This window comes from Clinocottus analis, unplaced genomic scaffold (genome assembly GCF_023055335.1).
Source record: "Clinocottus analis isolate CAN_PGR_092001 unplaced genomic scaffold, fCliAna1.0.p SCAF_17, whole genome shotgun sequence".
Lineage (NCBI taxonomy): Eukaryota > Metazoa > Chordata > Actinopteri > Perciformes > Cottidae > Clinocottus > Clinocottus analis.
The window spans coordinates 16,805,085-16,821,415 of record NW_027175898.1 but is presented as its reverse complement, the minus strand read 5'-3'; the positions used below and the strand labels follow the sequence as shown (position 1 = coordinate 16,821,415).

The 16,331-nt window shown below is 43.8% G+C and overlaps 1 protein-coding gene across 1 annotated transcript in view; it reads left to right on the top strand.

The window, feature by feature from the left end:
- The window catches only part of tmem132e (transmembrane protein 132E), a 106,908-nt gene that overhangs the window by 47,627 nt on the left and 42,950 nt on the right, over positions 1-16,331 (top strand). The window contains exon 4 of the mRNA XM_068580153.1: positions 10,889-11,081. Within this exon, the coding sequence (XP_068436254.1) occupies positions 10,889-11,081 (193 nt within the window). The remainder of the gene's footprint in view (positions 1-10,888; positions 11,082-16,331) is intronic.

The window sequence follows — 16,331 nt, the reverse complement described above, 5'->3', positions numbered from 1 at the left end:
AACGGCGATGCTATCTGCTTAGTCTCACTACATCTGCTGCTAATTCAGTCCACGGTGGACTGATGAGGTGGACCGTTCTGACCGCGGGCATTAAAATACCTTCGAGATGAGATCTTGTCTGAGAGCGGTAATCATGCCGAGTTCCTCAAAGGACTAGAAAACACCTAATCACGGCCCCGTGGTGTCTGACGGAGGCGTAATGGACTCTGTCTGGGCCGATGCTACGGTAAATGCAACTTTATGGTAATAGAGGAAACTAGAGTTGCTCAGCAAGCTTAATGTCGTCTGAACGGTGTGCGGCCGGTTAATGCATCCAGTCGCCTGGTTTGAGGAGTACAACCTCAATGATGATGTGACTATGAACATGAGGAGTTTTGTGCTCGTAGAACTCTGGTTACGATATCGTAACCTTTTGATTTTTAGCACATCTGCCTCCACTCCGGTACAATGAAGGTGAATTGGAAATGAGATGTGAACGTTTGATGCACACAAAGTAATAAAACCTTTTAAACAGTTAATATCTTTCCATAGTTGCTCACATTCACCATTTATTTGGTAGGAAGTGTTTCCAATGGAAACAGTGAGGTCTATGGTTTACCCAGAAGAACCAAGAAGCAGTTTCAATTTGCTGTTAAGATTGTTTTCATACATCACTGATGATGTATTCAAGCCACACTTAGAACTACGTTCATCTAAATTATCGTCACCTTCCTAAAATATTGGCCAAAGTCATTTTCTTGCCTAAATCATCTCCTCGTGATACCGACCACCTCTGATGACATCACCTACATCCTCAGATCATGTGATTCTACCCCTGTAGTTATAACCTGTCAAGAGTGTGACGTAGGCCATTTTATTTTGTCTAAGTCAAAAGACAATGTGACTCAGGCAATTTTTTTGTAAGCTTTTCAAGACGGCATTTTGAAGCCAGCATTTAAGCTAGCTATCTAGTTAGCATTTTTGTCAATGAAAAGAAGTCTCACTGGAACATAATATTAGTAATCATAACATAATTTGCCAGCTGTGCCGTGTGTCTAGAGGCAGCTTGTTCGTTGGCATTTGGTCAAGTTTTGGGGTTTTATTTGAAAAACCTGAAAAAAATGCCTCGGGCCATTATTTTAGGAAGCTGAGGTTGTGTAGAAGTTGTGTGCAAAATGGCTGCCACCATGTGCAGGTGAGACAAAACGTCTCTTGTTTTTGTTTCTAGAAATTAAACTGAACTGATCTTTTTTTTAAACAGCTGCCTGCACATTAACACACTCGACATCAATCACGTTGAGTTCACTGGTTTCCAATGTGTTTTCCTCCGTCTGGAGCAGTTTGGCCTGCCTTTGAGCCAGTTCCACCGAGGGAAAACAACAACAAAAACACACACGTTCGACCATAAATCACAACATGTGATGCGCTCAATTCATCAAGCGCCGCGGCGCGGGGGTTCGGCCGGTTATCGCCGATCCTCGGAGACGTCCGCCGGTCGAGATATTTGCATCCTGTGAGACTTCCTTCAAGAGGAGGAGGAGGAGGAAGAGGAAGGCTCAGTGGCTCCACCTGGAAAATAAATCCACCATTCCACTCTTGTTTGCTTCTTGGCGCCCTTGGTCGGCGGCCCCTTCTCGCTATATTTAGTGACCCGTGTCATGTAGTCTTTGCCACCCTGTCACCGCATGTGAAGCGTCCAGTAGGGGGGTCAAGCACGGCGAGAGAAACAAGGCGTCACGCTCGATTCAGTCAAAGGACCCAGTCACTCCTGCGAGCGCCTGGAGCCAAACAGCCAAACAGCCAAACAATGGCGCTCTGAAGCCATGAAGTCACGGGCCCGCTGCATGTTTTGATGCTCCGTTCCCATCAAATTGATCGAATGTGAGCGTAAAATCTCTTTTATGGAGGATGAAGCGCTGGAAAGCCTCTGAGGATCCTCTTGTGGAAATGTACAGCCGTGTTGAGAGGAACTGCTTTCGGTCGTTCGGAGGTCTGGATGAAGTCTTTATTTGGGTCGAAATGGTGTCGAATTAAAAAAGAAAAAAGGTGTAAGTAATGAGAGTCTGGAGCTGCTCATGATCCCGACCCGAGGAGGTTATTAGTGGCTTGAATTTAAAGCTGCTCGATGAATATTTGTATGTAAATTTCTGCGTCTTTTATATTAGAATTTGGCAGAGAAAATAAGTCAAAGCAAGTAAAACATCTGCGCTTGTTTCTGTCGTCTGTTCACGCTCTGCATCCTGCCACAGTGTTAATCCAGTCTTTTAATGTGAGGACTCCTTGCCTTGAGGCAGCGTTACAACAATATTACACTTCTCTTTTCATAATAACAAACTTTCCCTGAATTTTTACAGAACTTGGACAATGTTCTGCATCTATTTTCAGACTTAAATATCCTAAAAATACGTACTTTCTACCAATTTAATTAAAAAAACACACCAGAATTTAAAAGAGCCACATAAAGGTGAATCTTTTTAGTTGTTTTTTATAAATATAAATGAAATTGAATTCAGTGGGAATAACTCTTAAAACACAGAGATCGTCTGGAAGTCAATGTGTTTTTTTTAAATGTGTTTTTGGTTCAACAAAAGCTGAAAAGATTTTAACATTTTTAAATAGTTTGTAAACTCCCCTCTGGTAAATTTAGATGCTTTTACATGTAATCATTTCTCTTTACACTTTTGCCTTTTGACAAGGCGCATCAATATAAAGAGATTTTGATGTAAAACATGTTTATGAATCTTAAGCGATTACCTTTAAAAGGTGAATTTAAGAAATTATGTAAAATCGAGAAAATGACCTCAGACTCTGAAGGGTTAAAGAAGAATTTAAAGGAGACGACTAAGCGTCCTCACGAGGACACTCGTCCTCCCTTAGCTTAGTGAAGGAGACGTGAAGTCATGTGACCGTGGTGGATCCTGTAGCCTAGCGTTAGCTTCTACTTTACACTTCAAACATCATCAGAGTTCGTTTCAGAAGATCCTGACAGACGAAACGTGTGAGCAGCGTAAACTAAACCAGATTATTTCCTTCAATAATTCAAAATCCATTGGCAGAATCCCATTGGCTCTTTGTCATGAAGGGAGCCAGTGACGCCGACTTCCTGTTGCACCTCAGAAGTACCTCACACTCTATAAACTCCTGTTATGTATTTTAATAGTTGAGTTTAGTTATCACCCTTTCATCACCTCATTTGTTTTATCTGGAGAGAAAATCCAACCCGACTCCTTTTCTCCTGCAGGAGGAAACCATGTGCAGCCGCCGAGACTTTGCAGTAATGAGCCCCGAAATACAAGAATCCTCCAGACAATTCTTCCCCTAATTACGCAGTTCAATTCAGTAGTACGCATAATTCTAATATGTTTTTTAAGTTCAATAATTGTTCTCATTGCTAAGTATTTTCCTGTGCTAGATTTAAGCAGCAAATAAGTAACTGCACTCTGTTTAAAGCCCCTCCCCCCTCCTCGCAGACGCTCTCTCCCCACTGGGCAAAAGAAGAAGACAAATACAGCAGCAGCGTTTCTTTTTTTTAACACATCTGAGTCGCACTTCTGTTGGTACATCTGGTGTTGTTTACACAAAATCACCCGAAACCGAGGAAATGAGGTGAGAGCGTTCTCCCTCGGGGGGGGCGTGTCGTCGATCTCTTCATCCCTCTCCTCTCCCTCAATTATTCTCTGTTTATCTTGCGTCTCTCCATCTGATCTCTCTCTTACTCATTGCTGGGATTATTCCCCGTATTTATTCCTTGTGTAACCCTCCGTCTGCTTCCCCCCCGGCGTCGTCCTCGCAGCGGCGCGTTGATGACGCCGCACGGAGCCCATGCATTATTGATTGCAGGTCAACGGGCTTTCAAGTGAATAATGATAATAAAAACTAGAAATAACAATCTCCTTTATAAGACGAGGTGTTCTTTGCTCTGAATAATTCAGTGCTAAATAACAGATAAAACAAAAACAAGAAAAAAATGCACAGCACCTTTTTAAAGAGCCGATAATGACAAAAAATGTCTGCAGGACGGACATAAGCCCCTTTCAACGCCGCGCCCGTTGTTCTGAGGAAAAAGGTCCGAACAGGGAAATGGAGGTCGGACTCATTCCACCATTAAGCCGGCAGCAAGAGTTAGACAAAGAGCCGTCTGTGTGTGGCAGCCGGCATGGCACCGGTGCACACCGCCGACACGACATGTCACACTGGAGCCGGGCAGCGTTTCAACAATTATGATGCCAAAACACCAGCATCCTTATTAAAGTGATGCCAATGCAGAGAGAGTACTTACATTCCATACCCGTCATGCAGCCCAGCCGTCATGCAGCCGTCATGCTGCTGTCATGTACCCGTCATGCAGCCGCCAGCCAGTCGTCATGCTGCTGTCATGTACCTGTCATGCAGCCGTCATGCAGCCGTCATGCAGCCTGTCATGCAGCCGTCATGCAGCCGTCATACTGCTGTCATGCAGCCGTCATGCAGCCCAGCAGCCGTCATGCAGCCCGTCATGCATCCGTCATGTACCCGTCATGCAGCGTATGAAAACATATTTTTGGTTCATGGATGTGGAGATTGAACATGTCCGTGGTTTGCAGTAACAAACGCTGCCAATCTTTTGTTTGGACTACTGGGTCACCCAACGCCACTAAACACTGAAACTATATAATTTGCACATTTTGTCTGAGCAGCACGTTAGCTGCACATAATGCATTCAGGCCCAGTATTGGTGTTGGCAGAGGCCGCTACACAGTCCCTGAAGTGGCAGGTGTAGCGGTACATGAAGGGAAAATAGACTACAACAGTTTATTCTTCTGCTCAGTCCACCTTTCTCTGGCACAGTGGCAGCAAACCTGGCAACCTCGCGGTCATGATGAGACAAAGAGAAGCTGAGAAGCTACGCTCACGTTCACATCACCCAGCTGTTCGTCAGAATAAATAGTTCCATCATGTAAATCCCTTTTTTCACAGAGACTAGATTACACAAACATCCTGCACACAACACTATCAGTGCTGAGCTTCATGCTGCAATGGCAGCACCAGGCTAGCTGTTTCCGCCTTGCCGCCAGGCTTTGTGCTAAGCTAAGCTAACGGACTTCAGCTTAACACACAACAACAATAAATATCCCTTTAAATTCAAACTTTACTTTAATAAAAAAGCCTCCCCGCACGTTGCTTTAACGCTTTTAAAAGTCAGCGACGGTGCTGCCGCGTGAGTCCACGCGTCCGTTCGGTTGAGTGCGTTTCTCCGAGTTTGATCGCCGCGCGGCTTCCTGGTTAAAAGTCTAGCGCATCGCCGGCTGCAGCGCGGACCGCTCTGAGCCCTCTGTTCTCCATCGCTGCTGTAACGCTGCCTCGCGGCGCTTTGATCCCATGAACTCTTCCCTGTTAATCAGTTCAAACAGACCTCTGATCAAAGAAGGAAATCCTCCTGAGCTGCAGAAAAGCCCCGAAGCTACAGCTTTTAAAATATATACTGTGTGCTATGCAGATAGACGGCGCGGCGTTAGCTGCATGGAAACAAGGACGGCCTCTTTACACGTTTACTTCTTCTCCTTCTTCCTCTCTAGTTTGTACTTTTATAAATGCCTTAATGTTGAATTTGAATAGGTCCAAAAACATCATATATCTACACCGGTCTCTATATATAGATATGTATAGAAATACATATACAGATATATACATTTATATATTTTTATATTGCCTTTGTTGTTTAGTTAGTGACTGTACATACTTATTTACACTGCAAATACTTTGCACTTTCTTTATTGCTTAGTTAAAAATAATACTTGTATATATGTAGTATTTTGCATTCCTCATATTTCTGTGTATTTTTGTTTGTCTTCTATGTATTTACCTATCCATCCATCCATCCATCTATCTATCTATCTATCTATCTATCTATCTATCTATCTATCTATCTATCTATCTATCTATCTATCTATCTATCTATCTATCTATCTACCTATTTATCCATCTATCTATCCATCCATCCATCCATCCATCCATCATATCTATGTATACATAATCCGAATGAAAAAAAGGTTTCCTGACTTATTTTCATTGTTAATTTTATTAATGGGAGTTAATGGAAAACAGAGTACGGGGAAGCTCGTAAAAACACATTTCCTTGCGGGGCGATGATTCCCTTTCCTGCTCTCAAACCGTCGGCGCTGGTGACATTAATTAGCCAACACATGCATAATTTAGCATCCTGATGAAAAAGGTCACCCTCTAGTCCCGAGGACGTGCACCAGGACGTCCAGTCACACGGCAGCTCACTGACTCCAGCACCGACTCCTGGGTTTGCTTTGAGAAGGAAACCTCGTGCTTTAGAGGAAGTGCCGCGTCACTGATCCACATCTCAGGAACTGTGTAACAAATGTCAAGAGTAAACCGGCTTTATTGCTTGAAATGCGGAGGACAAATGTCATTTTTCTTCCTTTTTTCTTCCACTTACGTCCTTTTTTTCAATTCACTCTGAAGCGTTCCCCGTAACCCAAATGGGTTCATTGCGAGCATCATTTTTCCTTCCCTCCGGCGCCGTGGCAGTCGACACCGTATTGAGCGGCGGGACATGCGCTCGCTCCAGCGCGCTGTAATTGATGACAGCTTCAGCGAGTCGCAGGCAGACGGCGGGGTGTTTGTTTTCAGTGAGTGATGTCGAGACAAATAGGCTGAGATCTCATCCCGGCGTTCCCTGAGAGGAGCCGCTCGTGGGCGGAGGCTCGCTGAGAGAGGGAGATCCGGCTTTCACTAACGGGCTCCCGGGGCCGAATGGTGGGACGGGTTCTGTTTGTTAACCCCAGAACATGAACGCCAAGAGATTTACATTGTGTGTACTTTCATTGTGTTGCTTTTGTCTGAGTCGTGTGGGTCGTTGTGTAGCTGAATGCTGCTTACTGACGTTATTGAAGGTGGGCGTGTCTGGATGGAGGTGGGCGTGACTTAGTGAAGGTAGGCGTGTCTTATTGGAGGTAGGCGTGTCTTATTAAAGGTAGGTGTGTCTTATTGGAGGTAGGTGTCTTATTGAAGGTGGGCGTGTTTTATTGGAGGTGGGCGTGACTTATTGAAGGTAGGCGTGTCTTATTGAAGGTGGGCGTGTCTTATTGAAGGTGGGCGTGTCTGATTGAAGATAGGTGTGTCTTATTAAAGGTGGGCGTGTCTTATTGGAGGTAGGTGTGTCTTATTGGAGGTAGGCTTGTCTTATTGGAGGTAGGCGTGTCTTATTGAAGGTGGGCGTGTCTTATTGGAGGTGGGCGTGTCTTATTGGAGGTAGGCGTGTCTTATTGAAGGTGGGCGTGTCTTATTGGAGGTGGGCGTGTCTTATTGAAGGTGGGCGTGTCTTATTGGAGGTGGGCGTGTCTTATTGGAGGTAGGCGTGTCTTATTGGAGGTAGGCTTGTCTTATTGGAGGTAGGCGTGTCTTATTGAAGGTGGGCGTGTCTTATTGGAGGTGGGCGTGTCTTATTAAAGGTGGGCGTGTCTCTGCTCCCTGTTTTTTTTCAACCTTCACTTGTTCAGGTGATTTTCACCAGACGTTAGTGACAGAAGATGAAAACATTCCTGATGGGTTTTAACATTGAAGGAGACTTTTCCTTCACAGGACAAGACTCACATGTCTCACACGTCACATAGCTCCATTATTTATTTTTAATCATGGTTTATTCCCAATTCCCTCATGATACCTGTTTCATGAGAAGCTCTAAAGGGTAAAATAAAAGTAGAGTACTTCAACTTGTCTTGTATTGTTGTATTTTAATATATTTTGATGTATTTTATCAGGTACATCACGTTAGTGTTGATATTTTTAGCGTGAGTGTTTTCGGGTTAAAGGACAGACGGCGAGCGCGTCGCTCTCCATCTTCAGGTTGAGTTTTCCCGTCGCGGGTGGAGGGAGATTTAATTTGCCCCTTCGCCTCCGGCGAGACGACTTCCCCGTTCGGCTTGTTGAACTTCGAGGATCACGAACCCCGACGAGCAGGATCTTCATAACGGGAGGCTTCTGTCATCTTCTCTGCGTCACGCGGCCCGTCTGCAACAGTCAAAGGGAGAAAGTCTTCTGGTAACTTTCTACCCTTCAGAGAGGAGGCGCTGCCATCTTCCCATGCGCGCGGCCGGCAGAGCAATCAGGTTACCCACCCAAAAAAAAACCCATCGATCGGCTCGCGGAGCGAATCTGCAGCCGCTGCAATTACGCTGGTTTGAAAGTTAGAGGCGGATCCGCATTTGCAATCCCCTCGCACGAGCTGCACACTGGGGCTGAAGAGAGGAGCTAGCTAGCAGGATTAAGGAGCAGTGATTGTTTATTGACAAGAGCGACCGCACCGTGTTCTCAGTCCGAGACAATCGCTGATGAGTTGATATGATAACTCCGTCTAAGTAAGCAGAGACGCCATCGCAGACCCGTCAGTCCTCATCAGCGTCTTTACGGCAGGTGATGAAAACCTGGAGGAAGAGGAATAAGTCCACCGTCAGGTCACAGTGCATTCGAGTAATGAACACATGAGTGTTCATCAGGGGAGATGTGTGACGTGATGGAGACAGACGCCGTCTCCTTGACCCGCATGTGTAGCTCACTGCTAATGCGTACAAAATGCTGCAAACATATTCTGGAGGAAATGTCTGTCTGGATTACAATCAGAGAAAAACTTTTTCCCGAAAAATTGTTCTCATTTAGGCTGAAAAATAACGTAGAAACGTTGAGAGCAAAGAGTTTCAGCCCGGCCGCTAATGGACAAAAGAGTTTTTATGGTACCAAAAAAGGTTTTTATGGTACGACAAAAGGTTTTTATCGTACAAAAAAAGGTTTTTATTGTATGAAAAAAGGTTTTTATTATACAAAAAAAGGGTTTTATCATATGAGAAAGGGTTTTTATTGTACATTTAAAAGATTTTTATCGTATGACAAAAAGGTTTTTATCATATGAAAAATGAATTTTACGTTCCTGTAAACCTCAGACACTTTGAATGGATGTTTCTGTAGTGAATTTGTGTCTCCAGCGACTATTTCTTTGATAGTGAGCTGGTCTGATAACGAGTACAACGAGCTAGAAAACACACTGCGGACGTTCAGGAGGTTAAATTTCTGCAGAAACGTACAAACACCAACGTTTAGTGTTGAGACTTTACTCCTCATCATGAGTCAGAAGACACATCTACAAGCAAAACACATGAAGATCACATGTTACAGTTGGTCCTCGTGAGTTTTTTGTTTGTTTAAAGATGGTAAATGAAAAGCAAAGAGCTTGAGATGAACGTCAGAACGAGAGGAAGAGACGTGTTGGAGCTTCACACGCAGGCTGAAACATCCTGTAAGTGTTGCAGACGCATTAGTATTCAGGGTTTGTGACCACGCAACGAACCAAACAAAGATTACGGCACTAAAGGTATTAAATGAAATTATTAGATTGTGAAAAAAAAGTCTTTTTAGCTTCTTCACCTCGACTTCACTCGATCAAGGAGACGCGTCAACCTCAAACCTCTTATCATAATTGCGGGAAAACAAAAATCATATTAACCAAATCCCCACGAGCGGCGGCGGCGGATCCTTTTGTTCACCACAAAATGACTTCTGAGTGAAGAGCGGTGACTTTGCAGAAGAGGAAGTCGGCCACACGGTGACCTTTAGGACCCTGCGGACGCCGCTCCCGCGAGCTGAAACGTTGTGACAATAATTCCATTCATGAATAAAAAGTGAGGCTTTTTTTTTTTTTTGCCCGATGCGTCGCGTCGATTGCGCAACTCCGGAAGCCCCACACGCTAATGGCTTTTTATTCATCGTTAGATATTGATTCAAAAATACTGAGATCGATGTTAAAAACTGTGTCAGCGGTCACAAAGCAAGCCGATAACGCTGTGATGTCACGTTCTGTGTGTTGGACACTGGCTGCTCTGTGTGACGTCACTTCATCACAGAGAAGTTCCTCGCGGCTCTGAAGCCTTCATGAATATCATCTCTTCATTTCAAAACTTTAGAAATGAACTGCAAAGTGTCGACAGTTCACGAAGTGGCATATTTAATCATGTCGAACTTCACAGTCAACAGTTTCATTAGCAGAGTTAGTCCCTCTTTTTTTAGGAATGATGCCGCACTTCTGTTTTATGTGTGATGTATATGAATGAAAAGTGAAAAGTACTTTATTAATCTCCAAGGAGACATTTTTTTGTCGTACTAGCAGCATCCCAATGCCATAAGCTAAGCTAAACACACAGATGATAAAATAAAATAAATAATAACAGGAACAGGGGTAACAGATATATACATAAGTAAGAAATAAGTATAAATATATATATATATATATATATATATATATATATATACATACATGCAAGCAAGCGAAATGAATACATACATATATATATATATATATATATATATATATATATATATATATATATATATATATATATGTATATATATATACACATATCCGCACACATATACATACACACATACATACATATCTACATATACATACACACACATACATACACATACATATACATATATACAAACATATACATATACATATACACATATACATATATACATACATACATATACACATACCCATACACACCTACCCGTGGCCCACGCACATACATATACACATATATACATATATACATACACCCATATACATATAAATATATATATATATATATTTATATATATATATATATATATTTATATATATACATATACACACGTACACACATACATACACATACACACGCATACACATATACATACATACATACATACACACATGTACACATACATGCATACATATACACATGTGCAAAACATACACAACAAGCAAAACACAGCAGTGTATTCGGAGGATAAATTAAATGCAAACTGAAATTGAATTAAATGCAGTGTATATTTACATATATTAATATTTTGTATTCCTCTGTAGGGACGTTCTGGGCAACGTGGAGGTCATGCAGTTGGATTTCGAGATGGAGAACTTCACCAGCCTCTCGGTGACCAGGAGGATCAACTGGAACATCGACTACAAGGGCCAGAACCCGCCGCCCGACTCGGAGAAGGTGGTGACGGAGCTGACGGTGGTGCAGCGCGACATCCAGGCCATCCTGCCTCTGGCCATGGTGAGGACCAGCCAACACAACACAGCCTCACAGCTAGAACCTGCAGAACACAGCGCCGCCTTCAGGAACGTCTCTTCGTCCTTTACAGGACGAAAGGATCCGGCTTTAGAGCCTTCGAGTCGCTCAGGACGTCCAGGAGCACAACAGCTCTCGTCCCTCCTGTAAGATCTCCTCGGTCCTCTTTTCAGCACTTTAAATACTCTTTAAATACTCGTAAGTAACACGGAGAATACCGTAAAGAAAACCTTGTATCCCACAGAACACGGAGGGATCCTGATGAAAGGTTTGATTGTAGAGAGAGTCGACGTTCAGTCGCGTCTCCTGTCTTCATCTTGAGAACGGTGCAATTAGTGCAGCTGGAAAGCAGACGAGAGGAACAAAGGGATATTAATCAACCTCCTCCTGCTTGATTAATACCCATATGTTGTAAATCTAGACTTCTCCCGCGCCTCCTTCACTCTTTAGTGGGTTTTTGCGTCACTCACCTTCAACAGAAAAATGGTAAATAAGGTAGAAGCGTTAGCATTAGCATCAGGATTTAATCAAATGCACTTCACTTGTGGGATTTGTGAAGTGTGAATGCATTTAATTCAGTTTATTTTGTCACGCCCAAAATCACAAATACAAGATTTGCCTCTATTCATACAGCGAGTAGTTTATGCAGGGCACACAATCCAAATAGCTTCAGACAGTCAGACTACAGTCACATGACTTTGTTTTTCATATGAAAGATTAATAAAATAACTAGAAATCTATCCATCTTTCTAAAAAAAAGGTATTGACTTCAAAACGAGGGAACAGGAAGTGCAGCCCTGTTTCTGGACTCCTTCCTGCGGCGCTGCGTTGCGGCTCTGAGCCTCTTCGGTTCCCCCGCCGCTCATTTGCATAATTAAAACAGTTCTTCATCTAAAGCTGCTTTAAATATACTTGTGTGTGCAGCGTACGTGTGTCGCAGCATCTCCGGTCCCCTGGACAACGTGTCGCGTCGCACAATGACTTCCTGCCTGTGCGACTTGTATGAATGTTCACTCTGGAGGCGGGACCTCCGGGTGCTTTACGACCTGATTGGTCGTTAGTGTTGCTGAGTGGTTTTAAAGCTTCGCTGCAGCCTCAAGCACAGGATCCATGCTGTAACTCCACGGAGCGGTAAAACAAATGGACTGCTGTCATTCTCATCTCCAACATTTTTAGTTGACAGATAATATCAAGGACATTGGAACTCCTCGGTGTCGAAGAGATTTGGCTCCATTTGTTCCGAAAATGGAAAAGAAGAAGGAAGAGAGCAGTCGGGCTTGATCATTTTGGAACGTTTTCACAGCCTGGGAATCCTCACAATGCGTCCAATTAGTCCATCAAGGAGCACTGGCATTGTTCAGCGATATAAATATTCACATTTCTCTTCAAAAACCAAGTTTGAGACCATCTCAGATCCACTCAGGCGGCTCGCTCGGCCGTCGAACAGAACAGGAAACGGGGCGAAAAAATAAAAAGAGGGATTCTGAGTCCGACTAGCGCTTCAAACTTTCAGCATTTATTGATTTATTGAGTTTCAAATGCGATGGAGACGCGCAGGTCGCTCACCTGGAACGATGAGGCTTACATCATCATTTCAGTTTCGGGTTGTAAATGATATCCAAACAGAGAGTGGACGGCTCAGCCCCCCCCCCCCTCCATTGTCCATGATTGATGAATTAAAAACAGTCTTGTCGGAGCAAACGGACCGACTCCGTCATGATGGCGTGTTGTCGGTGTGTGTGGTGCGTCACGGTAATCAGGTAATCAAGCAACGACTTCGCTCACTCGCCTCCGATCAGTCTGAAGTTATTAATCATCCCGAGCTGCATCGAATCGGTGGAAATTATGAAAAGATCAAATTGAGAAAAAAGCACGAACGAGTGCCTCCGTCTGAATATATAATGATAATAATATTCATAAAAGGCAAACAAACATCAACAAAAACACATTTTTGTGATATACTTATAATAACTCACAGCACAGAAACCGCCCGACTGAAAACCACAAACGACACACTTCTTCTCTGGCTTCCTCACCATCGTCATCCTCCTTGACCTTTAGCCCCGCCTTCAACACCATCAGCCTCTCCACCCTCCTCTCCCGTCTCCATCACTCACTCGCTGTAACTGGCACTATCCTCTCCTGGTTCACCTCATACCTTTCAGACCGACATTAATTCATTGCCATAAATAACTGTAAATCCGGTGTCCCGCAAGGTTCTGTGCTCGGTCCCCTCCTCTTTATAATTTACAACCTTCCCTTTGGACAAATCCTCCTGTCCTCCTGGTCTTGACTTCCACACAGAACATATGTATGTTGTTGATGTCTGTTTGCCTTTTAAACATCACACGCTGGACTTGTTGAGGGTTTAGGAAACACAACTCTGTGCTTCCTCGTTCATGATCGCGTTCGGTGGCATATTTACTCATTCGGGCCGCATCACATCGACGAATGCAGGATGAGAACAGCTTGCGTAACGTCTCAGTTATGAACTTGTTTGTTTTCAAAATTGAAAGACTGACTTCAGTGTTAACGATATCGAGGAGGAATATTAATACGGACGTTAATGCTTTTGCGCCCCGCTTAGCTGCCGTTGTGTTTAACCTCTGCTGCATATTGTGCTTTGAACAGCCCCGGAGGCTATTTTTTTGTGTGAAGTGAGTGATTTAATAACTGTGATGGATTGTTAAATGGAAGAACAGTGATAACCGCGGTTTCGGCTGTGAAAGTGGAGGATTTGGACCCTGCAGCTGGTGCTTATCTCTGAGCCCTTAACAAGAACACAAAATTGCCCCGAAACACAAAAGCGATTTTTAAATTTTTTTTCTTCATGTTTAACTTCGGAATTTAATCAGCGTGGAGACGATGACCGCCCGCGCACTCATAAATCAACCAATCCGCCTCGAGGGCTTTTTAATGGGCCGCTCAGGTCGAGGGAAATGAATCAAGAGAACAAAAAAATGAATCTCAAGCTGGACTTCCTTTCTCTTCTTCGCCTGCTGGAGAACATCTGCCACCTTCACGTCGGCCGTGGATGAAAACCATCCGGCTCTTTCCAGCCGGCGCCGCTTCACACCCACTGCGAGCGAGTCGAACACATCAGCACTTTCTCCTCAGAAACTGCTGATATGAAGAGATGGGAGGTGGTTCCTCCTCCAAAACATAAACAGGATGCTATTTTGTGCAACAAAGCAACCGAGAAGTTGGTGTCGGACGCTGCGGAGCCCCCCGCCGTTCCCTTTGACTGGAACTTGATGGGGGAAAGAAGGAGCTGGTAAATCGACAGTGAAGAGGAGGAAGAAGAGGGTTTTCTGCTTGGCGGACCACAGATTTGCGCGGCGCCGGCTGCAGTCGACCTGCGAGGAGGGAAAGAGACGGAGCGCCGGTGAATTTACAATGTGAGAGGACCGGCGAGGTTAAATGAAACCCTGAGGCTGGCCTCACAGTTTAGGCCGCCGTTAACGCAAAGCCCTCTTCTTACCTCGGGATATTCTTTGCGGGGAGAAGGAAGCCGCAGAGGGAGGAGCACCGGAGGGAGGATACAGATTGTTTATGCCAGATTTTTCCCGACTCCATTAGCCGCTCTGTGCCACATCACTGTAACGACAAGATGTTGAATAAGGAATTGTGTTTTCTGTTGCGCGAACCCCGCAGCTTAAGGTCACGCGTCACTTTTTTTCTTACATGTTTATCTTGGTGCATTCATTAAGACACACATCTGGCAAAAATGTGTTGTTTACATTATTCACAAGCGGGTGGAAGTTCAACTGAGCGTAAAATAGCGTTAAGCAACCTCAGCGGATTACAAGAACCACAAGTGAGTTCACTGTAATCTGCAAACACAGTTTACAGAGAGAGCTCTAATAAACCTTGTGCATGAGTGAAGATAGCGGGGAAAAAACACACATTCAACGGAGCCTAAATAAACTAATTTAGTTGAGTTTGAGTTGTAATGAAACAGGTTGTCTAACAACTGCTTTGCTGCTTCGTGGAGAAGATGGTAATTAGGTGGAAATGATGGCTCCGTGCAGCGATGACGAGGGTTTTGATGCAAGCTGCATTCAGGTACGCATAATTAGAGCTCCCTCAGTAGCACACGTGTGCTTGTGAGGTGTTTTGTGTAGTAATGCTTACCAGATGCCAAAAAACAGTAAGTATAGCTTCGGGATGATGTCTTTCAATTAGGATTTCGCCCCCGAGTCCAGTCGATTATCCACAGAGGTCTGCTGTGCTTTGCATCACATAAATTGGCCACGTTTCATAAACCTTCTGCCCAAAAATAAAAAAAAACACAACAAAAAAGCAAAGCGGCCCTCCGCCTATCTTATGCACCAAAAAACAGGTTTAATGGAATTTGTTGAACAGATTTTTCCTTCATGATTGCAAATAAAAGACTCCCATTATTCAGTCAGAATAAATTAATTTGCTGAGGAAAGAACAAACAACCGTGGGTGATGTGATTGGCATCGAGCACACGGGTGTTTCTGACCATTTTCAAAGGATTCATAAAACATGGATTATTTTACAGGAGAACAAAGACGAATGTGGCCGCGTGGAGCTGATTGGACGTACTGAGAGGAGCTCGGCTGGGGATATAAAAGGGGTTAAGAAAGCTTAAAAAATCTTATTTTCTCCTTCAGATCGTGTAGCATTGAGGGCATGTTTAACGTTTCACAAGGTTCCTGCTACGCTTATTAATTTGTTTTAATTATTGTCGTTAGAACTAGATACACAAACACCTGCTGGCCCTGACAGATTAGATCCTTATTATCTGAAAGTAGCTTCATATTTAAATTCCCCACAACGTCTATGTCGAACGTGACCCGACCCGGTGATGAGATTCCTTCAATTTGTCCTACAGCAAGAGATGCGGCGTTTCTCAATAATTACAACCATATATCCATAACTTGTCCGTGTGGAATACACAGCTGACTGGGGCAAAGCGTTTTCATGTAGTAATGCTGTTATTTTCATTATGAAAGGGATCGCAATCATGGTGATCGATATTGATTCCCTCTAAAAAATGTATGAAAAAAGGCAACGCTCTGACTCCTTGCATTGATCTGTCTTCGGCTCCAACAGAGGATCACACATAACAAGTGTGATCCTTGTTATGTGTGTAACAAGCATCACAAAGGGTGTGTAAACAGGCCTTTGTTACACACATAACAAAGTCTGATAAACATTCGAATCAATGGGTGAAAATGGCCAGCTCCGGCTATCTTACTGTACTAA